Below are 25,474 nucleotides of genomic sequence, written 5' to 3'. Positions count from 1 at the left end.
TGAATTCTCATGAATAAAGAGGGAACTTTTCCAGTCAAACACTATTAAAGCACCCAGTGTATTTAATCATTTCCTTTGTATCAAATCAGTCAGTCCATGGGCTAATTGACTGGATTTTAATTCATCAAATATTTATTTTAATCTGCTTACAAATTATCCAGAAAAAACCAAACAAGTACAGCAGTGTTGTCTTTTTGTCCTCATCACTGAAAATGAAACACAGTTATTTCTCCACCCATCCCCCCACCCCCACCCCCCCATGTAATGACTGTGGCACAGGCTTGCCCCAGATTTGTCAACTGAGGTTTTGTAGCCTCTTGTTCCAAATACACCTTGAAAATGCATTTTATACTATTCACAATAGCTACAACCATCTTGCAAAACCACACAGAGGAAACGTTGCACACAGGTGATTAAACACATGCTGAAAATACACTAACAGTTCTCCTTAAGTCCCAATATTTTACCAGACACAGACACAATAAAATCACTTCGGTGTGTAGGCAGATCATGCTTCAACTGGATCTCCACAGCACAGACAAATGTTACAGAGAGATTGGTTGAGGACAATACAGATTATAGCTCTGGCAGTCTTCTGCAGATGCCTTAACGCTCCTCGCTGCAAGAGTACGACAGGTCAGGTTGTCAGACTACATAGTTCAGAAGTAATCACTGATGAGGTAAAAGTTCCTAGCACACTTCAGTGTTATGACCAAATGCTGCTTAGTGCAACTTTAAGTATTGTAGAGGGAAAAAAACCCCCAGAACTCTCCTTATCCAGAATCAGCTTGTACAACACAAACCCCTGTCTCCCCAAAGCATGGATCAGTACCTGCTCAACCACAGCAAACATGGGGCCAAGAGCTGACCACCAGCCTGGTCCTTTTCATTTGAGTTTATTTTCAGGAGGTTCTCACTTGATGATAATATGCTTGCTTTAGTTTCATTTACTAGGATTTCTGAACCCTTCCAGAAACATCTGTTCAGGGGAGTCTGGTTCAAACTGCAGTGGTAATCTGTGTCAGTCCTAAGTCGTTGGACTCTTCTCTCTCTTGAGGACAGTAAGATGACATTTCCACGACTAGTCATACAGGTTTGTTTGTCCCATCTGCTTCCCTCATGTAAGCTGGGTCTTGCACAGTGTTTCTGACCCTGCTGGTGCTCTGCCTGTCCATTCTCATCTTAAAGGGGAAGCAGAAATCCTTGAAGCACCTCTTGAAGTTTTCATCCAGAAAAGCATAAAGGATTGGATTGAGGCTGCTGTTGGTGTAACCCAAAGCAATACAGAAGTAATAGCTGGAGATAGCAGCAGTACTGTGGGGCACATCACCTAAGGCTTCAACCAGCACAAAAATATGGATAGGAGTCCAACAGATAATGAACACTGCCACGACCACAAGCACCAGCCTGGTGATGCGGCGCAGGTTTCGGTCTTTTTCTCGCGACCCCGAGAGGAGCCTCACGCTTTTAAGGCGCAGGATCATCAGAGTGTAGCAAACAATTATGATGAGAACTGGAATAACAAAGGCAAAGACAAAGACACAGATTTTCATGAAGATGTCCCACCACACATAGTCTCTGTCGGGAAACTGCAAGGAGCATTCAGTGCTGGCAGTATCTAGGAAAGAAAGAAGCAAGAGGAAGAGCAATGCTTTATTAGGAGGCATTCTAACCAATGTCATCATCAAAGCACAAGCTAGGGAAAGGGATTATCATGTAATGTGATACTGATAAATGGAGTTATCATTAAATCACTCCAAGGAAAGCTTTCAATTGCAGTTGAAACTGGGTTTAGGCAGCTGTCTCTAGAAATTACTTGCAGAGATGGGGGGGGGAGGGAAGGTAAAATGCATAACAATGTATAAATCAGGTTCCCAAAGGAGGATCTGAAAACAGAGCACAAAAAGCCAAACTTTGTGAAGACATTTGAAGTCTCACCAAGGTAAAGCCTGAATGAGTCCCATGTTCAATGGAGGAGAGATCTCCTCATTATGATCGAACTACCTCTGTTTTTGTCTGTGGGTGGAGACAGATTTGTGGTACCATGAATGGTGGGAGCCCAGTGAGGCTTTGATCGTGGGAAGATTTTGCCAATGTATAATAACTGTGTAATCATCTTTCCCCGTGTGCCTTCCCCAGTGCAAATGGAATACACATAAGTACTTGCCTTCAGAAACACTTATTTCCTGGCAACAGCTTCTCTGCAGTTAAACAGAAGCAAATAAAGTATGTGTTTGCATGGAGTCAAATGGAAGCTGCTCTTTTTCTTCTGCACATCATGCCGTTGAAAGCTCAGCCTCAGCAGTGGCTGTGGGATCTGGGCCGCTGACACCGGCCCACTCCCTCTCTGCTAGCCCATGCCAAAGTCACAGGCTGTCACTTGATTTTATGTCCCAGAACTATTTCATCTGACAGAAGGCTGCTAAGGAATGAAATATTTCAGGTTTCAATTGCTGACCTCATTGGAGCCTTCCAGCATATAAATTATATGGAAAACCAAGAAAAGAGCTAAAGGGGAAGGCAGGAGGAGGAGTAAATTTACAGCTGCTGTCAGCACTTAAACTCTACTGGAGACAAGTCAAGGTAGCAAGGAATTTTCACTTTGAATTGTGGCTTAGATTTTATTCTCCTGAGCACTGCTTTATTTTTTGGATTATTTTTTTCTTCCTTTCATTTTCCCTGCTGAATTTGTTATTTGTCTCCAAATGAATATGTCTTGGCTTTTATTGACTCAGACCTAGGGTGGAATGATTCAATATACTCTGGCACATCATTTCTTCCATATCCCCAGAACTAGTGAGGAAAATCCTATCGAGCTCTATTCCCTGCTATTCATATATTTCACAAAATCCAGATGATATTGCAGAGAATTTGCCTGCAGGAACAGCTAGGAGGGAAGTTATCATCATGGTATCACACAGACATTTCCACAGCTAGATACCAAATGGGTGATCTTGAATACTAAAGCATTCAAATGAAAATGCTGTGTTTATGCTGACCTGTGCCAAACAGTTCAACACACATCAAACACCTGTTGTCTCTGCCAGGTAAAATAGTGTCCTTGTGTAAAGTGAAACCTTTCTGATAGAAAAAGTTGTTAATTCAGGACATTTTGGATCACTTTTGCAAGGATTATTTACACCTCAAACAAGACTACCCCCAATAAATATGCATGCCTTGTATTTTATCAAGCCACCCACTAAGAGGATGGCCCCAACCCAAGGATGTTATCAAAAGCCTCAAGCCTTTGGAAGACACTGAGGTGCTCCTGCATGGTAGTCATGCCTGAAGTATATGTATGTGAGAATATTTCTCCCCTTTTCTGCTCAAGGAGGATCTCAAAATAAGATTAACCCCACAAGAGGGCATTTGAGGTAACAAGTCAGCAGTTATAGGGCTAAACCCACACCCCTTCCTAGATTATAAATTTCAAGCAGAGCCTACAAGTGGTCTGCACTGTGAACTTCATGTAGTGGTCTGCACTGAAGTCTCATGGACTTCATGTCCTTGTAGTTGTTTCCTTACCATGGTCTGTATTCCCAGTTCCTCTGATGATCCTTATTCTCATTTATCCCAAGTCTCTACATCCCCTCTCCATCCCTTTCAATGCAATAATTTGATATGCTGCCCTGTATAATTTAGCTTGATTTTCTCTCTCCAGCTACTGACTTTTCCTTTCTTCATTGTGCCTTCAAGTTCTGTGCAATGGCTGTTAATAATAAGCTCCCAAGTCTCAATACAACCTGTAGTTTTAATATTAATAACAAGCAAGTTAGTTTATGCTCTTGGAACCTGTTCAGAACTACTCTCACAACACCTTACAAAAAGCACCTTAAGCCAATATTTCAAGCATCATCCTAAAGTAATCTTTGATCAGGGTGATTGAATTCCTGATGATTTTCCCCTGCTGTCTGCTAGTAGTTTTTTATTCCAGTACAGACAACACGTCAAAGTGCATTTTGTTCTTTCAGTTGGCCACAGCACCTGAGCTTAAATGATTTATATGTCCTACTGCAAATGTTCCAAATACACTCCACTATGTCAGAAATGTAGACTTTTTTTGTCTTGAAGAAGGAGGAATCAGTCAGATTTAATAAATACCCCAAACTACATTTGAATCATAGAATGAACCAGGTTGGAAAAGATCTCAGAGATCATCAAGTCCAACCTATCACTCAACACCTCATGACTAACTAAACCACAGCTTCAAGTGCCACATCCAATCCCCTCTTGAACACCTCCAGGGACAGGGATTCCACCACCTCTCTGGGCAGCACATTCCAATGGCTAACAACTCTCTCTAGGAAGAACTTTCACCTCACCTTGAGCCTAAATTTCCCCAGCACAGCTTGAGACTGTGTCCTCTTGTTCTGGTGCTGTTTGCCTGGGAGAAGAGACCAACCCCCTCCTGGCTACAACCTCCCTTCAGTTAGCTGTAGAGAGCAGTAAGGTCTCCCCTGAGCCTCCTCTTCTCCAGGCCAAACAACCCCAGCTCCCTCAGCCGCTCCTCATAGGGCTTGTGTTCTTGAGACCTCTCCCCATCTTTGTTGCCTTCTCTGGACACGTTTGAGTGTCCAACCTGTTATGAATATACTGGTGATTCTGTGATTTGTGTTAAAGGTAGAGAATTCAGAGTGCACTGGGACTGGGGGTCAGAAGCTTGCAGGAGCCTGTTTTGAGGACAAAGGGGGAGCTGCATATTTCACAGACTTAAACAGAGACAGTGTGTTTGGCTAATTGGAGACACCAAGGCTGAGGAGAAGAACTGAGAATTTGTTTTCTTTAGATAAGAAGCCTGGACGACTGAGAATGCGTGCAAGGGGATGCTTTGACCCCTACCACACAGAATGTAGGGAGAAGGGATTTGATCACCTATTCTGAAGACTCATTATCATATGCTTGCCTTCTATTTAGCATAAATTTGTTTATGTAGATGATGTAACTATATAAGATGAAGAAAGCTATTGTAAGGCTGCTGTGGGGTGAAGTTTTGTACCCCCGCATGCCCAGCTGGTTTCTTTGCTTGCTTTTATTACCTTTTTAAGATCTTTTAGTGCCAATAAAACTATTACCAAAAACTTTAACCAGGAGTCATCTATAACACAACCTAAAGAACAACAAACAAACAACAACAACAAACAAGACTGAATTTTAAATGCTCACACTCACCTTCCCTGACTTTGGTACCCCCAAGAACTATGGCAGATATACCAACAGATGAGGACAACAGCCAGATGCAGATGTTGATTATCTTCGCCTTGAGGGGCGTACGGAAATCCAGAGCCTTCACAGGGTGGCACACAGCGATGTATCGATCAACACTCATCATGGTCAGTGTGAATATGCTGGTGAACATGTTGTAATAGTCAATTGAAATGACTATTTTGCACAGCACATCCCCAAAGGGCCAGGAGTTCATCAGGTACTCTGTGCTTTGGAAAGGCATCGTGGTGGTCACCAGCGCATCTGCCATGGCCAGATTGAAAATGTAGATGTTGGTTGCTGTCTTCATCTTTGTGTACCTGAGGGGCATTTAAAAAGCAAGGGTTTAGTACCTCAAAATATGGTTATGCACATTCAGGTATGTGACAGGTTGTCAGTCCAGCTCTTGCCACAGCTGTGGGGGTTTTTCCCTGTCATTTCTAATTTATGACAGAAGCGCACACAAATGCAAGATCCTTGGGATGATACTCAATATATTTGCCTCGAGATGATAATGAACACATTCAGCTCAGTCTCTCAGTACCTGCATTAGCAGTTAGACTCATTCACCAAAGGTATATGAACACTTCATCTAATTAGCTAACTCCTGGTTTCAGCTCTCAGCTCCTCCTGCAAGGAAAATATCAATGTTACATTTGTAAGAGATCAAAATGTTGTGTGTTTCCTTCTTCTCAAAGCTAACTGACAATGACTGTGAACTGTCTGGGGTTTTTTGGATGAAAGAATTACCCCATTCCCCAGCAAGAATCCATGTTGACAGGTTTTTCAGGCCAGGTTGCCTATTGCATGATGGTTTTACTTCCTTTCACTCACTACAAAGGTGCCAGCAAGCTTCAGCCATTTCCCTCCTTCGCCCCTTCATTTCCAGTTTCTCCTCCTTTATCTTCAGCTTTTCCCAGTCCTCTCTTTTTGGCTGATAATTTAAAAGCTGACTCTTGCTTAAGCAAGATATCACAGTGAGGAGGGAAAATGATCATATCAATATGTTTTCTCTACCTTTTAATTTCATCAAAGTGGAGCACTTGTTTTGTCCAGCTGGTAAGAACCTCAGCCTACACAGACGGATAGGATAGAATCACAGAATCATAGAATTGTTTAGGCTGGAAAAGACCTCCAAGACCATCAAGTCCAACCATTCTCTAACTCTACCAAGCTGGATGTTAAACCATGTCCCTCAGCACCATGTCTCTGCCTCTGAAACACATCTAGAGAGGAGAAGAACTCCTCCACTTTCCTTGGGAGCCTGTTCCAGCACTTGACAACCATTTTAGGGAAAAAGTTTCCTCCAATGCCCAACCAAAACTAGGATAGGATAGGATAGGATAGGATAGGATAGGATAGGATAGGATAGGATAGGATAGGATAGGATAGGATAGGATAGCATAGAAAAACAGATCCAATCCTATCCTATCCTAAGATGGCAACTACTTTGTTCTGCCCTAATGACAGTTTGGGGGACAGCTTCCAACTCTGCTATAGCCACAAAGGATGAAGGACAGCCTGTTCATGCAGAGATACAACTAACTCCTTTCTGAAATGCTTCCCCCCAGCTAGTTCCTTTTTCTCATTGCTGCTAATTCATCATCAGGGTCAAGAACAGATTTTCTTTCTCCAAACTGTTCCAGCTGCCTATTTTGATTGTGTGCCCGAACTAAAATGTGCACATGTAGCACACACAGAGGCACAACTAGCAGATTTTTGCTATAGATCATTCAGAATTTACAGTGGCAATGTAAGATTCAATCAGTTCAGGTAATGGACATGTGGCCATTTCCCTTTGAAACTCCAGTGCTCACTAATAATAATAATAAGTCACTGTAAAAAGGTTTTGAGCAGTGTTGACAAAATGTGCTCGATGTGTAAGGTAGCCTTTGATTAAAGCTTGGGCAGAAATGTCATTTTGTGATCAACCTGAAATGTTAGAAACAGCATTAGCTTCTCTAGAGCACCCTAATTACAACTTGTTAAAAAAGAATTAAACCAAATGTTGGTTCAAAGTATAGAGAAGAGAACTGCAAGCTGAAAGAAAGCAAACCTTCCTCACCTAGAGCCCATCCCCAGGCTTGCACTGTGAGCAAAGCCATAGACGGTGAGGCATTAGAAATCTGAGCAAAGACAGCTAAAAGGAAGCAGCAACAAAAGCTCTGCACTGATGGCATGACCCCCGTGGTCCAAACTCCCTCTGACCCTGTTTGAGCTTCAAGATCAAAGGCAGAGCAAGGAAGTGGCTGGCAGTCAGAGCTGGGCTTCTGCCCTCTCCCAGATCCATCACCTCAGCAGGTCCTCCAGCAGCGGAGAGTCCATCTTGTAGGTCACATTATAGCTAATGAGGCACTGTTCAAACACAAATCTGAGTATGGAGCTTGAAGAAAGAAAATTAAGTCACATTAGTAGATACAGAACTTTCCTCCTGGTGAAAGAAAAAGCAGCTCCAAGTGCATCTCAGCTGTTAGGCTGAACACTAAACACTCAGATTGCAGCTCTGTGCTAAAATGCACTCATTTCCATTAAATGCCAAAAAGAAAAAGGAGGAGTAGAAAGGGGGTTTTACTTCTGCAGACATCACTGATGATATTGGGAATTTTTATCTTGTTCACACTGCAAGAAAAGGCTGCAAAAAGTTGGAAAGGATGCATAAAAAGCAGCACAAAATAAGTGAAAGGGCTGGAGGAAAATTCTTACTGTGAGCAACTTAAAGAGCTCAGCACATTTAGTTTATCAAAAAGAACACTGAGAGGTGACTTGATTACAGTGTCTGAAGACCTCCACAGGGAGAAAATAGCAGGTACTGAAGAGCTCTTTCAGACTGCAAAGAAAAGCATAACAAGGACAAACACGTAAAAGTCAGAGCCAGACAAACTCAGCTTAGAAACAATGAGAGATTTTTTTTTTCCCCCCCTAACAGCTCAGGTGATTATTATTGGGAACAAATCACACAAGAAAGGAGTCATTTTTCCAGCTTTTGATGTCTCCAAATCAATGTCTGCTGCTTTGCAAAGGATGTGCTTCAGTCAAATACAAGTTACTAGGCTCAATACAGGAATATTTTAATGAAATGGAATGGCCTGGGCTAAGCAGAGGTGAAGCAACTAACAGCTCTTCTGGTAACTAACAGCTCTTCTGAATCATTATTTCTGAGATCTTTAAAAAACTTCCCCAAGGGCTCAGACAGGGAAAGTTTGCTTTCCCATATGGAAGAATTAGTGTGACCTTTTTTTTTTGCATAAAGAAAATAAGCAGCAAAGAGTAACTAAGATGATTTTATTAACCTCGAAACATCAGCTCTCTGAATGCCTTTATGTCTGACATTTGCTGCTCCTTGCAGCCTTCATTAAATTCTTGTGTGTGTGTGACACACTGGCTGTATTTTCCCAGCAGACATTTCCATTCTGCCCCCAAGCCTTCCTGTGGCAGACTAGGAAAGACCCTCTGTGAAACAGAATCAGGCTGTAGGTGATTTCCAAGTCCTGATTTCTGAAGCTGCAGCATTACAGCAGGTTCTCTCTATATCTACACTGCTCATGTTACACAAGGGACTGATTCTGATTTATTTTTTTTGGACTGCAACACACGCATATATATTAGAAAATCCAATTTCCTCACTATTATTGATCCAGCAGGAAGGATGTCTTGTCACTCACAGGTAGCAAGAAATATAGTCACCAAAGCATCAGCATTTAGACAACTTCCAGTGGAACCAAATGAAATCTGCATATGGGAGTGAAAATATAACAGTGAAAAGAAACATCCACAGACTGTCATTCCTCCCATAGAGCTCTGTGGAAGCTTTGGCTCATTTCAGAAGCAAATATGCACATAACAGGTCCAGCTTTGTTCACCTTACCTGGTGTGCATCTAGGGCTTCCCCACACCTCACCAGCCTGGCATTCCAACGACTGGCTGGCCTTGCCCAAACCCACCCCACATCACAGAACACAGCTACCTCCTTTCACCACTCACTGACCCCTCCTCTGCCAGGCTTTGAACAAGGTGGGAGAATAAATACTGCTCCAATAAATACTCTTCAGGCAATCAGTTCTCCCAGGTACTGCAAAGGGATTGTGTGCACCCAACTCAGGGGTTAAGAGGGCACTGTTTGGCTTCAGCAAGGTTAAGTCCAAGCACGTTTTACCGATACAACCTTAAATCTCATTGATGTCACACTAGTAACATAAAGAGCTTGAATACTTTCACCTGAAAGCATATTAAATGTGCTGTTGGCCTTTAAAGTCATCAGACAGTATAGATTGAATCATACATTCATTTAGAAGTTCATAAAATTCAGAAATGCCTTTGAGAATCCAGACTCAGTCATGCAAAGTCCTTTCAATGGTTTTAATTAAACACCTGAACATTATGAAATGCCTGCCTGCCTCTGAAGCTATGTGCTTGCAGGCTTGATCAGAAGTCCAGTTAAAGCAATGCTGCTCTCAGACACTTTGAAGTGGACCCTAGCAGAGTCTTGACTCAAACAGGAGATGAGGGATTTTGCTACTTTTCTACATCTCCTTCTGCTGCACCAAAATCCAGTGGGCGGCATTTGATCTGGTTTGTGGTTTTCCTACCATACCATTCCCCAAATCTGCACTTGATCTCTGTTTTCACCTTGTTCAAGTAAGGGCAGCTTGCCTTCCTCTGCAAAACTGAGATTATTGACCACACATTTCAATTTTACTTCAGCAAAACTTGTTACTATCTTCTTTAATTAGCCAAACAGAACAGGTAGGGGAAAGCTGGATGCAACTACACTGTAGCTGGCACTGTGGTAACTAATGACAAGCATTTACTTAATGTCTTTGAGGTATAACTTTCAAAGAACATAAAAATATTTATAAATCATTGTGGTCTGAACTGCTCATGGGAAATCCCATGTCTAGAAAATGCTGTGTCAAACATTGGGATTTCATGACAAGGTGATAACTTTTCTACTACTCCATAAGAATGGAAGTTCCCTCTCCCACATCAGGTGTTACCATCTAATTTCAAGAGGCAGAAGAACCACTGCTGACCTGAGCTCTTTGGTGGATCTCCAGACTGCTTGTCAAGCTATAAGCAGGACTTAAGTGTCCAGACTATAGCCAATGGCATCCTGGCCTGCATCAGGAATAGTGTGGCCAGCAGGAGCAGGGAGGTCATTGTGCCCCTGTACTTAGCACTGGTTAGGTCACACCTTGAGTCCTGTGTCCAGTTCTGGGCCCTTCAATTTAAGAAGGACATTGAGACTCTTGAACGTGTCCAGAGAAGGGCAAAGAGGCTGGGGAGAGGTCTTGAGCACAGCCCTGTGAGGAGAGGCTGAGGGAGCTGGGGTTGTTTAGCCTGGAGAAGAGGAGGCTCAGGGGAGACCTTATTCCTCTCTACAACTACCTGAAGGGAGGTTGTAGCCAGGAGGAGGTTGGTCTCTTCTCCCAGGCAATCAGCACCAGAAGAAGAGGGCACAGTCTCAAGCTGTGCCAGGGGAAGTTTAGGCTGGAGGTGAGGAGAAAGTTCCTCCCAGAGAGAGTTGTTAGCCATTGGAATGTGCTGCTCAGGGAGGTGGTGGAGTCCCCATCCCTGGAGGTGTTCAAGAGGGGATTGGATGTGACATTTGAAGCCGTGGTTTAGTAGTCATGAGGTGTTGGGTGACAGGTTTGACTTGATGATCTTTGAGGTCTTTTCCAACCTTATTGATTCTATGATATATGGAAACTTTGTAGAAAATAGTCAAGATGAAAAATCAAACCTTGGTTTCATGTTTAGTTTTGTTTTTTGGGGGGGGTTTGGATGGGTATATGATGAGAGTTTTTAAGAAGCAAGTTTAAAATGATGTCTACTTACCTGTTAAAAGTGAGAGTCTCAGAACTGCCACACTTTAGGGCACTAAGTTCATTTTCCAGAAGCAGAATGTTCTTTGAGAGTGACTTTAGGCTGACCCTTAGAAAGTTTCCCCCCCATCTTTTCCTTCTGAAGTAGAATTTAATTTGCACTTCTTTTTTTTTTAAAGACAGCAAATAGGAAGAAATCACACCTCCAGCCTGAGCTTAGCAGTGAAACTGTGGCAGCAGAGGAAGGGAATATGCTATTAAGGGGTTGTTATGCTTTAAAAAAGGGGGGGAATCAAAATGTATTATTAAATCTGCCAGTAGAGCCCCTTAAAGTTATTATCTCAAGCAGAGGAGAGGAATGTGATTCTAAAGAGCACCACAACATTAGTCAAGCTAATAAAAGCTGAGAAGGAGCCTCTGGTCTCAATTTTTTTCCCCATGTAGCCATAATAGGCTGAAATGTTCCCTGCAATATGTAATAAGGGATAGGGTGGGGAGCAAGGCTGACAAATAGCCTACACCAACATTCTCTGGGAAAGTACCAAAGCATGAAATACAACAAGGTATAACATACTCATGGGAGATACCTGACTCAGTGAATGACAATAAAAGCCAAAGCAGATCTAAAAGCAAAACCACCTATCAGCAGGATGCAGGCTCTGTTCCCCTAGATTGCTCTGGATGAAGGATGTGGAGCTGAAAAGTTTAGTCGGGAAAGCTCTACGTCTCAGTGCTGTGCTCAATATCATGCTGCATAAGAGAATACTACTAATAAATACTAATAAAAATAGAAAATACTAATAAAAGAACCACTCAGGAGGATCTGTTCCACACACATACCATGTCAAAGGGATGGCTCAGCTAGCTTTTGGATCTTAAGAATTCTCTATAAAAGGCTTATGCCAGTATGAAACTAGGACTGGGGTCATTTAAAGAGGGTAAAAGCCACGTGCTGCAGTTTCTGTGCTCATCCTGGGTTACAGGATAGGATTTTGAATGCTAACATGAATTTTGCCACCAGGATGAATAACAACTGCCACTGCTGGGAGTGTTTTATAGGATAACTACACACCTGGATGTGTGGGGACCTGAATCTTTGGTCAGCACTCCTTTAATAAAGTTGAATGGGAGACGAGGGACCTCACTCTGTAACAAGTACAGGATTATGTTGTAAGGCAACAAGTGCATATGTCAGAAGCTCAGGGGAAAGTCACCAGTCCCTCTTAGGAGGCAGCTGGGAGGCTTTCTGTGGATTCAAGTGATTCATCTGTCTCAGAGAAGCCTGCAGTCACAGACCAACTGAACACACACATTCCCAAAGGAGATAATACAAGTGAAACTCAGAAGACTTAAAGACACAGCCAGCTGAACAGTCCAGTTGGTAGTCTTCATAGTGAAAATAGTCCTCCTCTCCTGCTCACTTCAGCAAACCAGTCATTCTGAAAGGCATGGCTATCAGGAAGCTCTGATCACAGTATCACAGTATAACTAAGGTTGGAAGAGACCCCAAGGATCATCAAGTCCAACCTGTCCCAACAGACCTGATGCTGTCCATCAGCCAGCAGCATGGGACAAAAAAGTTCCTGAGTGGGAACACTAAATGAACATTGGATACCTTGCCCAAACTAATCCTGCCGTGCTGTTTCCCAGCTGCCACTGCCCAAGGAGACCTTTCCCACCTGCCCTGTGGTAGCCACAGTGGCCAAGCTACCTGCAATGCATTGGGAATTGGATTTAGTTCTTAAGTCTGTCAGCAAACATAAAATCCTCTGTCTTTCAGGTGCTACATTTGGGAGCCTTAGGTATTCACTCATTATGCACCACTGAGTGGCCCTGACATTTGGAGCAGAGACAGGCAGCCAGGCAGAGCTGGTGGCATGGGAGGATTAGTATGAGAAATGGAGAAACTAGAAAAGTTCTTCACACTTCCTTGCCACCTATCAGGGGAAGCTCATGCACTGAGTAAAGTTGTTATGTTCTCATACTCATGCAGAGAAGACAGAGGTTTTATTGTAAATAATGCCTCAAACATGAAAACAGCAAACTGCCTGGAATTGATTTTCGCATCCCTAGGGATTAGAAGGTGAATCTAATGACAGCTGAACTCTCTGGGGCTTCAGGAGAATTAAGTATTCCAAAGATGATGCACAGGCCAGCATGCAAGCCTCCCAACAGGACTGTGGAAATACTGTGTTCCTTCAGATATGCCTTATTTATACCCTTTTTACACTTTGCAGAAAGCCAGCGTGGTCAGACACTGCTCTTCCCACGTCCTTGTTCCATTTGCACACACCCCTTTCCCACAGCCAATTCAGTTTGTGTCCTCATGCCTGTCTGTACACAAAAATGACATTCCAACTGTCACTGACCCATGCCTCTCTAACACTACAGAAGAGAAAAACAATAAACAAAGTACAAACTTCTCCTTGAGGAGAGGAGCAGAGAGTCCACACTACAAGGATGATGATTTTTACACATGGGAGGACAGAAACAGAGTCGTGAAGTAAACTTCCTAGAAGGAGAGTTTATCAAAGCTTTTCTGGATGCTTTTCTTTTAGGAAGTAGTATGGAACTGAAATCAAAACTCTCCTTGGGAACTCATCTGTTTCAGAGACTTTAACTTAAAAGACAAACTAATCACAGTTTGAATAGACAGTGAGAGCAGGCAAGAGGGGAAAAATTATCCTCCCTTGCTCTTAGCGCATCCCAGGCCATCCAAATCTCCAAGTTAAGAACTTCCTGACACAACATCCTTTCAGCAAATTCAAAATACTCTCAGGAAAAATTGGAGGAAGGTTCCCCACCTCTGTCCCCTCCACCAGAAAGGCTTAACCGGCCTCCCCAGCACCATCTCCTCACTGTACTCATTCCCCATGCTTCACCCAGGAGCATGAGCTTCCCCACCACTCTCCTGGCTAAGGGCAGGCAAAGCCATCTCAAGCTTTCTGCCTTGCTAGCTGCCAAACTGGAAAGTTCTTGTTTTCACTTTCAGACAGCTCAAGAGGGCTGTCTGTAATTTGTCTTGCTTCTGGACACTGATTCCAGTTATGCTTTTCTCCAAAATGAATGGCTGCCTGGCTGCTAGCCCAGTGGAAGCTTCTGGATGGATACCAAATTACTTTTCAGAAGCCAAACAGATTACTCACTATAATCTACAGCCTCTCTCTAATGCTGTCTCTAGTAAATATTCCTTCCAAGCCTTTCCTCTGCTCTTTTCTGCTTTGCCAGTATCAGCTTTCCTTACTGCAGCATCCTATTGAGAACTCACGTTGAGTTTCTCGTTTCAGCTTATAAATCCCAGGTCTCACTTTGTCATTGCCTAGCAGGGTGCTAAAATTATTAAAAACATCCAAATTTTGTGTACATATATGCTGTGCTTCTCAAACTACCAATGCTGAGTTATGAACCTGTCCTCTTACATGTTTCCTGCTACCCTGGTCTTTGTGCCTTCTGTAAAAGCTGCTGGTAATGATCAGTCTTCTAAGTTGTGATGAAAATCATGACAAGTTTGTCCAAACCCTGCAGAATGCACCAAAATTACCTCAATTCACTAAGGCAAGGCCAGATGCTCTTTGAGGCCCTGTGCTGGATTACTACCCATCCATTTGATGCTTCTCTACTGATAATAGTAAGGTGCCAAATGACTGAGTGGATAAAAAAAACACCCAGATAAAACCCCAGAAAATTCCCAAAGCATGGAACAGCTCAGACTCTGCTTCTAGAAGCCCAGCCTTTGACTTCACAAAGGAATTAAACCATACCAACTGCTAGTAATACAGAACAGGCAATGCCATTTGGTTGGCTTTTCTGGAGCTCCATTCTTCCTTTCAGAACAATATTCTTTCCAGGTACAATTTAATAACATTAGAACAAGAATTTAAAGCAGATCAACAAGTAACCTTTTGATGGGTTGATTTAAACTAATATATTGAATCAATTCATATACATACATAGGCCACACCTTGAGTACCGTGGCCAGTTCTGGGCCCCTCAATTTAAGGAGGACATTGAGACTCTTGAATGTGTCCAGAGAAGGGCAACGAGGCTGGGGAGGGGTTTGGAGCACAGCCCTGTGAGGAGAGGCTGAGGGAGCTGGGGTTGCTTAGCCTGGAGAAGAGGAGGCTCAGGGGAGACCTTATTGCTCTCTACAACTACCTGAAGGGAGGTTGTAGCCAAGTGGGGGTTGGTCTCTTCTCCCAGGCAACCAGCACCAGAACAAGAGGACACAGTCTCAAGCTGCACCAGGGGAAGTATAGGCTGGAGGTGAGGAGAAAGTTCTTCACTGGGAGAGTTGTTAGCCATCGGAATATGCTGCCCAGGGAGGTGTTGGAGTCCCCATCCCTGGAGGTGTTCAAGAGGGGATTGGATGTGGCACTTGCTGCCATGGTTTAGCAGTCATGAGGTGCAGGGTGACAGGTTGGACTTGATGATCTTGAAGGTCTTTTCCAACCTTATTGATTCTATGATTCTATTATTGATTTAAACCAATATCTTGAATCAATTCATATACATACATACATGGATTCATTCTTGTTTGGAATGAATGATGGAGAGGATTTAAAACCAGTCTGGAAGGGAGTTGGTTTTATATGACATTTCTGCATAGACTCTTCCTGTTGCATAAGATGACACTCAGTTTGAGAAACATAAGAACAAAAATGTCTTACTAGTTGCATTTCTTTTTTTTTCTTCAACATGAGACTCAGCAGAGGCACACAAGCTTTCTCTTTTCCCTTGGGAATCAATCTACATATCTGTGACACAGCCTTTTGTTAAAAGTGGCTTTGAATGTAAGAAATGATTCAGTTCTCTGGAAGCTTGAAAGATAATTTTAAAAGAAACACAGGAGTGGCAATTTAGGATCCTGCTGACAAGCAGCTGCTCCCAGTAAATAACTTCAGGATCACTGAGGGTAAGGCACATACACAGAAACAGTGAATCTGGAGTGGGTAAGAGACAGCATCTCCCAGCGCTTCTACTAGAGTATATTTATGGGCTTGATAAGGGCAAATCCATTGCTGAAGTTGCAACTTTATCAGGAGACTTTCCTTCCCCTCCAAGCTGTCACAAGAAAGCACCATTTTCTTTCAAGCCAGCAATGAATTTTAGAGACATAAAGTCAGGAGAGAGAAGGAGGAGAGACATTTTTGCTTCCAGAGACAAGTAATTGTATTTATCTACTTCAGCCAGCAAGAAATATCTTCTAAGATCTCAGAGGTAAAGCTAATCTCCAAAGGAAAGGTTTGGGGCTGAGATAGATTCTGATCATGCCAAGACACATATAGCTGTATAACTTTAGTCAGGTGAGATTAGATGACTTCACCTGGCTTCTACAAACTCATTTCATGCTTCCTCTCTTCCTCCATAAGGGGGAGGACCTTGCTTCCCTCACAGTATCTGCATTTCCCACCAGTGTATGAGCCAACGTGATCCCCTCTTACCACCTCTCCAGGAAAAGCAGCAACCAGAGGAAAGCACTGAGCTGAGCATGCCATGGCTCAGCAGGGGCCAGGCTCTGTCATTCCACCCAGCCCTGATCTTGCTCCGTAAGGACTTTTAGTGACTGGGCTCTGGTTTGGAGATCTAACAGTTGCTGTATGTTTAAAGACAGTGAATACCAGTATATCCATTTCACATGTGACAAAACCATGTCACAGGGCCATGAAGTGACCTTATCAGTATAGGACAAAGTGTTGAAGCCTGCTATTAAAATCAAGAGAAGAATCCAGGTCTTCTGAGACACAGTTTAACAAGCCATGCTGTCACACTCTCACAAAGCACCATTCCCATTCTACCTTCAGCATAAATCTCTATTTACAGGACCTGTGACAACCTCAGCTACTTTCATTTCAAGAGCTTGTACATGGCATCAGAGTGTTGTTCTGCGGCTATTTTTCCCTCCGAGGGAATTCTGAGAGGGTTTTACATCTCAGCAGAAATACCACACCACCCCTGAAGGACATTTTAGACACCCAGGACTCTGCATGCAGGCTGCTGAGATGCTGACTTGCTGGTCTTCATGAGCTTCTTCAGCAAAACTTCCCCTGTGGGCATATTAAAGCAAAGAAGAGGCCAAAGACTCCCAATGCCACAAGTTGTGGCTGAGTTTGAGCCTGTTTCTGAGGAATCTCAAGACTATTTGGAGCCTCTGAATCTACTGGAGCCAGGCTCTTCTTGGTGATGCCCAATGACAGGACAAGGGGCACTTGATGGGAGTTGAGGCATAGGAAGTTCCATGGAAACAGGAGGAAGAATTATTTCACTGTGAGAGTGACAGAGCCCTGAAACAGGCTGTCCAGTGGGGTTGTGGAGTCTCCCTCTCTGGAGGTATTCAAGACATGACTGGATGAGTTCCTGTGTGACCTGGTATAGGTGATCCTGCTCAGGCAGGGGGGTTGGACTGGATGATCTCTTGAGGTCCCTTCCAGTCCTTCACATTATGTGCTACCACAACATTGACACTTCAACAGTTCACTGAAAGCCTGGTTTGTGTTGCACAGAGATAACTCAGTGGTCAGGCTGGACAATCATTATAGGTCTCTTCCAACTGGACTATTCTAGTATAAAGTGTTGTTTCAGAGTGCAAAGAGAGGAGGGCCTGTGTTGGCTGCAAGAGAGGTCAAGAGGGGGTTAGGAGGAGGAGGATGGCAGATCTGGATTCAGAGAGATGAGAAACAACAAGAGGCTTCATACAAATCCTGTGCTCAGTTGAGGGTAAAGAAGAGTCACAGTCTGTCCCTGCCTTCCTTTAGAGGTGTTGGCAGCTAGGCAAGATGCAATGTGAGATGGCTAGAGGACATGATTCCGCCCCCATCTCCCTCTCCCTTGACACCTTCTTTTACAAACTTCACACAGACTTTGGCTTTCCATACTAAAACACATCACTGCAGGCTGCATTTTGCAATGGGTCATGAAAAACCCATCTTGAGATGCAGTCATGCAGAGAGTGGATGGGAGGGGTGGAGAGAGGGAGATGAGAGGTTAGGGGGAAAAAAAAATGAAAACCCCCACAAATACTGAAGAGAAAAAAACCCACCACCACAAAACACCACCTCTAGCATGAACAGTTGGAATATTTCAAAACAATAACAAGCCTTTGCAACTGCAGATGTGTGTGTTATGGACTTCAGGAAACAAACATGCCTCAGTATAATCCACATATACTAAATTTTAGGGCTTTGGCTAAGTTTGAATTCATTTCCACTGCTCAGGCCAGTCAGCCAGCTATTATTGCTATGTCTGGTGGCTTAGAAAAAACCTCTGCCTTTGTAGCTCTCTGTGTGTCAGCCGTGGAGTCTCTCTTTTTGTAAGAGAAAGACACACACACACACACACATAGAGAACTGAAACCTCTGCTCTGAATGAAGGGCAAAAGGGCATGCAGGGCCATTTTCTCCTCACAGGCATCTTGATTACTTGCACTGACTATTAAAGGGCATTCATTTCCATTTTCATCTGGTTATAACTCACCTTCTCTAAAGTACCTCATCAACTTCATTACTTCTAGTTAAGTTTCCCCCGTGTCAAGTCTGACAGCTATTTCACCCTCCTGCAGTTGTATGACCCTTATCAGGCACACTTTGCTAACAGGTTCCTTCCAAACCTTCCCTTTTTCTTTCTGTGTACAAGCTGATCTCATCTGAGCAATGAACACTCCACATTCCTATCTTTTCAGAAGTTTTTGCAGGGTTGTGAAGGAAGAGCCCAAAAAGAGCCCAATTGCAAATGGAAAGGACAAAAGGAGAGAGAAATCATGGTGCAAGCTAAAACACACCCCCTTGCACAAGTGTAAGGACAAAAAGCAAATCACAGTGCAAGCTAAAATTCACATCACTACACCCAGTTGTAAGTGCAACTGTAAGCACTTCACAAAGTTTCATATGAAAAACTAACACAGAGACAGAGCTTTTTCCTGGTCCCTGAAACAACAATAGGAAAGGTATTTCAACATCTGCTTTGCTTTCTTCAGGCCAGCACCAACAACTGGAGTCAAACACCACTAGGCAGAGAAAGAAACATTCCATGCTTTACCTTAAGCATTTCCACCTGTTTTATAGTCTCTTCTATTTTTTTCCCCCCTACTTTGTCAAACAAGCACAGGTGAGAAGGCATAAAAAGAAGCCATCCTCCCCACAGGGGAAGAAAGCTGTCTTGCAGAAGTTTTTTCTCCCACCCGAGCTTCCCCTGGGCTGCCAGCAGCCTCTCATCCCTAGAGGGCACCCGATGAACGCAGCTGCAGGGCACAACTCAGCCTTCCTGCAGGATTTATCACTCCTAACCAGCTTCTCCCTCCTGTCTCTATTTGCATGGCCAGGCAAACCACTGGGACTGAAAAGGTCTGGGTCATTCCAGTTGCTTTCTCGAGCTCCTCCTGCATCCAGAGAACTTCCATAAAGTATCCCCATTACCTGCACCACCTCTCTACCAAATTTAGGGATGGCTGGCTGCACCTCTTCCAACAGGTGCTCCAGCTACTTACCTTATGATGACAAACATCACCAGAGAGTTTCCCACCAAGCCAACAACGAAGACCACTGAGTAGACAGCAGTGATGATGATGGGGATGGCAGGGGAGATGCTGGTGTGGTTGTGCTGGCTGTCCTCAAAGGCCCCAGTACTGTTGCTGTCATAGTCTGCCCAGCCCAGTAACCAGCTGCTGCTGGTGCTGGGGGGACGACAGGGCCCTGGGGAGCAGGTGGAGTCTGACTCCTCACGGAAAATCTGTACTGGTGCATCCATAGGGGCACAGCCCCCACGGGCAGGAGAGTGCAGGCAGCAGGAGACAAGTAGGCTGCAAAGAGAGAAGAGAAGGAAAGAAACAGAAGAGCTGTCAGAGCCATTGGATGTTAATTTCTCTGAAATTTGTATGTGTTAAGGGGAGCTCTGCTGTCATGGGAACTGTAATTTGCCAAGCAGAGATTTAAGCAAACGAGGTTCATCTTAAATAATCACAAGTTCTACATCTTGCCATGTAATGGGCAAGTGCTGCTGCTCCAGGTGCACAAGGAAAGTTTTCCTCTACTTTCAGAGCTTGCACGGAGAAAAAAATCAGATGGGAAACAGCTCCGATCCACCCCCACACTTTAACCCTCTCTCTCCCAACCTCCACACTTTAAGTCAAACTGGATTTTAATGACAGGGGCTCCTTACTGCCTAAGCTCTGCTATAAAGGGAGGGGGGCAGAGAGAGAAAGAAACCCACCACCCCTCTGTACATCCTGCCCTGAGCTATTTTTATTTTCCCTATCCCACACCTGGTTTTAAACAGGAGACACATTAATGACCCAAAATACCTCTTTCAGTCCGGGCAACGCAGTGGAGTCTTCAAACAGATGTTCTCTGCAGGGAAAGCTGTAAATAAAGCAGCTCCGTTTGGTTCCTGGAAGCACCGCTGACCTTCTAGGACTTTAAAACCCGAGGCACCAACCGCTTGTGGAAAGTCGTGCTGGCAGCCGAGGCAGTCCCCGGGCAGGAGCTGCAAGGTGGGAGCAGCAGTTGCTGCTGTTCCAGCTCCCACCGCTTCGCCTTTACCTCTCAGGCTCCTCTCGCTCTGCCGGGGCTCCAGCAGCACTCTGCACTGATGCACACGTTCTCCTCTGCCTCTGTCCCTGCAGCTCAGCAGCTCACATGACTTCTGTCTAAACACTCAGAGGCAGAGAAATTAAAAAGCAAGAACTAAGTTCTGCAGTGACTGAATGATTATTTTTAATGCACTTTTCCAAGTTGCCTTTCCTCGTTCCCCCTGCACTCCCAGGCCTCTTCTCTGCCTTTGTGAATCCCACAGGCTAATACATGCTGAATGAAACAGGAATTTTCAGTTTGGATGCCTTGCCAGCTCTTTCATGCCTCAGCTACACAACTGTGCATCTCAAACTCTTCTTGCTGGGTGGCTGTCCCTGTTTTTACACTTGCAACTTGGAAGAAAGTCAGAATCTGGCTACCAAAACCCAATTACTGTCCATAGTTTATTGAACCTGTCCCCTATTGTATGAGAAGCCAAGGATTCCTTTTAACACTGCTCTCCCTAGAGCTCCAGCTGTAGCCAGGGATGGAAATACAGCATATGCAGAAGTCACATCCCTCAGAGATTATCTAATATGCTCCAGCATAGCTCTAAATACACCAATCTGTGTACCCCTTAATTTCCACATAGATCTTGAATCCCCACCAGGAGTTCCTCTAAACTGGGAGAGGTAAGGCAAGACCCTGATTCGTTCCTGCTCCCTTGGGAGAGGTACAGAACAGTCAGGCTGGCTGCATCCCCAAATGAGTATCAGGAAAGCAGCTCTCTGCAGGGCATAGCAGCCTGCCATGCCTTTCAGGGCCTTTGGTAGGGCTTAGACAGCCAGCAAAAGGTCTGTGGGTTTCCTTCATCCGTTTTCCAATGCTGAAACTCTGCTTTTGTGCTCCTCTTGTTCGGAGTCTGTGATCAAGCTGCAGTTTTGCTTTCTAAAACAACAGTTTCTGAACCTATAACCAAGATGAGAAATTATGTCAGCCACAGAGTCAAAAGTGATGTAGGAGTTTTAAAAGGCACAGAATGCCCTCCCTTACAGGCAGAGGCTTGTGCAAAGGTGGTGGTGGTTTCAACTGTGATCACTGCTTTCTCCAGAACATCAGCATCTGCTCACTATCATCTGTACAGAGATGTCTAGAAGTTTCAACCTTAATGAAGTTGGATAAAACCACAAAATATCATGACAAAGCCATCCTCAAGCCAAACACATTTTAGGAGTGGAACAAGGACCTGGGACAATAATTAAAATTTTTTGAAGATTAAGTGAGATGCTAATACAAAATGCACCCCCCAACCTTGTTTTCATCCTCTGCAACCCACAGGCTTCTGCAGATGCATTAAAGAGAATCATTACAGCTGTATCTTCTCACATATAGCTTTAGTTGGAAAATTTCAACTTCTTGTTAACATCTTCCCTGGACTTCTTTGCATCCTGGAACTGAAATATACAGGACAGCTTTAAGAGAGCAATATTTCACCATCCATTGATAATTTGCTTTTATGACCAATCCTTTTGTTTAGATAAATGCTTCAAATACAAGCATATGCATCCAGAGGTAATCAATCAAAGGGATTCCAAGGGTTAGGCTTAAGTGAGGGTGAAAGAAGCAACAGTTTGTCACCCTGCAATTGCTACAGATGGAGCAGAAACTCCTCTATGGAGAAAAAAAAATTCTATTATGGCTCTGCATAAATCTAAAGCACAGATGATGTGAAAAACTCAGCGAGATTAATAGCAGACTCAAAGCTTTTTCAAGCACCAGTGGTTGGACTGAGCTTCTCTAGCTAAACTCTGGGCTGGAACTCTCCAGTGATCTGGAGAACACAAAAAAAGATGTGCTCAGAAATACAGTCACTGATCCTTAATGGAGTGTGCATGACAATTACCTTGGACTGGAATCAGATGGAGTTTGACCACAACACTGCAAGTTATAGGGTGAGCAACATGAAATCACCCAGTTCTTTCTGTTTGTGTGTGCTCCATGTTGGAGGTTCAGCTCTGGCTCCTGGTTGCTGTAGGCCTTTGCAATTCAGTGGAAAGCAAGTGCTCAGGCTGGAGAAATGTCTTTTCTTATGAAGGTCAAATCAAACTCATATAAGCTGTTAAAATTAATCTTTTCTTCTCTTGTGTTTGCTTTCTTAAGGAAAGCTTTAATCCCTGGATTATCAGCAGCAAACTGGTCTCACTGCAGTGATATGGAAAGAGAAAGCAAAGGCAGAGAGAGATCCACACTCATCATCTTCCTCTCCTTCAGCACACACCTGCGCAGTGCCTCTGTGTCCTTCCCAAGGGTCCTGAAGAAAAGGACTCCTGAAGTCACCAGGGAAGGGAAAGAAATGGCTGGATGAGGCTCTGGCCAGCCTGATCTAGTGTGGGGTGTCCCTGCCCGTGGCAGGGGTGTTGGAACTAGATGATCCTTGTGGTCCCTTCCAACCCTGACTGATACTATGAAAGGGTTTGCAAGTGGCAAGTCCTCCCATTTTTCACTATTATACTGTCGAGTGTTCATCTCACTGGGCTTTGGGAAATGTAACAGTAATCATCTGGATATTTTTTCTATTAAACTTACAAAATTATGCCTCCAAGTCCATATTTAAGGAGCACTGATTGCGAATGCCGGCCTCCAGAGGTGAAGAAATACCACTTTCAGCTCTTTGATCCATGGGCACTACACAACCGTTTCTTTTCCTCTCCCCAGGCTCTCTGCCTCATTCACACATCAGCTACCCAACACTGTTACATTTAAGTGGAAGGACAACCACAAACTGGGAACTTTGTGCCTGTAGAGTGTTTTGTTTTGCACCCCTAGTGAAATTCGTTGAACGAATAAGGAACGTGGGAGGAGGGAGATTTGTGATCCTTAACAACAGCAGGTTGGAAGGGCTTCAGAGTTGTCTTGGTTCATTACCAAAAACTAAAGAGCTGCCCCCATCAGCAAAGTGTTTCAAAACCTTCACAATGCGCCGGGGCATGAATTCAGCCCTGACTCAGAGGTAAGAATGAACTGCGCTGACTCACCGGCACGACTCCGTGCGGCACCTGCTCGCCCTGCCACAGCAGAGACCCAGCTCCAGCCCTCCAGCGCACACAGCCTCTGAGGGAAAGCTGCTCAGCTGCTGACACTGTTTCCCAGAGGACACTGACACTTCTAGGTCCAAGTTAAACCTGCAGGATAGGGCAGACCTTGATGTTCAGCTATGAACTCTTCGCACTTTGATCGGTTGCAGAGATCACTTTTCATTCCAGAGGCTTGGAGGGAGGAGGGAAGCCAGATGAGTTGAGTGGAGCAAAGTGGAGCGCACTTTGGGTTTGCCTCCTGATTCACCAATAATAGTGAACCTGAGTAAAGGGAGGAAACACTTTCTGGTGGCTCCAGTTGCCAGGGAAACAAAGTTCTTTCTCTCTGCATCCAGAGGTGTTAGCTCTCTGAGTGAACACAGCTCTCACGAAACAGCATCTTGCTTTCTTCAAAGACCAAGAAGGAAAGAGAAGTGGGGGGGAAGAGGCAGGAAAGTAAATACAATACTTGTGAAACAGGTTTTGGACACACATTTTGGTCATAGCAAATTAAATGTTCTGTATAAGACTTGTTCTTTGTTCTGTACTTGTAGATGAAAGAAATCTATGTGACATTAAAAAATAATAATAAATAAGAAATACTGGCACAGATCTCCATTGTCACCTCCAGAAATCAACCCAATGAAGCCCTGAACACCAAGGCAGCCTCTGTGGCCTGTCCCAACACATATCCACCTTCCACAGGAAAGTCCTTGGGAAGGTGTGGAGAGATCAGTCATCCTCAAACTGCTAAATGCAAGGAGGCACTGGAAAGGTGTTGAAAGACTTCTGAAGCCAGGACTCTGAAAAGGAGGAGTGGAGCACTGGCAGGATCTAAATGGCAGCAGGGAGATCAGTAACTGGGATTAAGTTCAGTCAGTCATAATAGAGTCAACAATGTTGGAAGAGACCTTAGAGATCATCAAGTCCAACCTGTCACCCAACACCTCATGACTACTAAACCATGGCACCAAGTGCCACATCCAATCCCCTCTTGAACACCTCCAGGGATGGTGACTCCACCACCTCCCTGGGCAGCACATTCCAACGACTAACAACTCTCTGTGAAGAACTTTCTCCTCACCTCCAGCCTAAACTTCCTCTGGTACAGCTTGAGACTGTGTCCTCTTGTTCTGGTGCAGGTTGCCTGGGGGAAGAGGCCATCTCTTCTGCTTTGTTGTTATCCTGCCTCTCCCCAGCTAGCTGTCAGGTCAGAATCTTGGGGCAGAGGTAGAGCTAGCAAAGCAGCTCAACACTTCACCACCTTCCCTGCATTTCCTTTCATCAAGGTCCCCTGCTGGAAATCTCATAATTCACCCCATTTTGATGCAGCTCTGACTCCCAGAGGACACACAGGGACACTGAAAATAGCAGCACATGAGCTTAAGAGCAAATTTTAGTGCCTCTTGCAGTACTCCTGAGATATCTGTTGAATGGACACAGATGTCTGATCTGCAGACCAGACCATGTGACACAGATGGGTTATTTTAACTAAAAAATAAAAATTAGTTATTATTTACAGTTACTTCTCCTGTGGGGCACCAGCAGTTAATCATCTTTCACAGCAAGTTGGTACCCTGCTCCAGGGAGGAACGGGGACGGCTAGGATAGCCTGAATTTCCACCCAGCTTCAGCTCTGGGACAGGAGATGGTGTTGATATAAGTTTGATGGGAGTAAATAAAAGCCACTTTAAGACTAGCCTGGTTGTTTCTTTTCAGGATGATCCCAGTGGATTGTGTGGGACATGTGATATTTCTCCCCAAAGAGCTCAAGCTCCATCAGAGCCTTCTCTTTACCTTTTTGACAAGAAAAGAAAGATGACTCATTTTCAGGAAACAAGAACTGTGTTGATTTCATGCCAGTGATACCTAAGTC

The 25,474-nt window shown here is 44.1% G+C and overlaps 1 protein-coding gene across 1 annotated transcript; it reads right to left on the bottom strand.

Annotated features, from left to right (window-relative positions):
* Nucleotides 1–260: 260 nt before the first annotated feature.
* On the bottom strand, nt 261–20,580 carry OPRK1 (opioid receptor kappa 1). Its single transcript, XM_009903662.2, has 4 exons — nt 20,317–20,580; nt 19,504–19,815; nt 5,170–5,522; nt 261–1,618 (listed from the first exon to the last, which is right to left on the bottom strand). The coding sequence occupies exons 2-4, from the start codon at nt 19,761–19,763 to the stop codon at nt 1,086–1,088; spliced, it is 1,146 nt and encodes a 381-aa protein (XP_009901964.1). The 5' UTR covers nt 19,764–19,815; nt 20,317–20,580; the 3' UTR covers nt 261–1,085.
* Between the last annotated feature and the right edge of the window lie 4,894 nt (nt 20,581–25,474).

Source organism: Dryobates pubescens, chromosome 3 (assembly GCF_014839835.1).
Source record: "Dryobates pubescens isolate bDryPub1 chromosome 3, bDryPub1.pri, whole genome shotgun sequence".
In the NCBI taxonomy this organism is placed as follows: domain Eukaryota; kingdom Metazoa; phylum Chordata; class Aves; order Piciformes; family Picidae; genus Dryobates; species Dryobates pubescens.
This window is presented reverse-complemented; position numbering and strand designations above follow the sequence as displayed.

Bases quoted from the DNA above. Each gene is read 5' to 3' on its own strand.
- OPRK1 (XM_009903662.2), bottom strand. From the start codon at position 19,763: ATGGATGCACCAGTACAGATTTTCCGTGAGGAGTCAGACTCCACCTGC. The intron at 5,523-19,503 runs GTAAGTAGCTGG...AATGCCCCTCAG, and splicing joins GTGATGTTTGTCATCATAAG to GTACACAAAGATGAAGACAG. The intron at 1,619-5,169 runs GTGAGTGTGAGC...TTTCTTTCCTAG, and splicing joins GGGTACCAAAGTCAGGGAAG to ATACTGCCAGCACTGAATGC.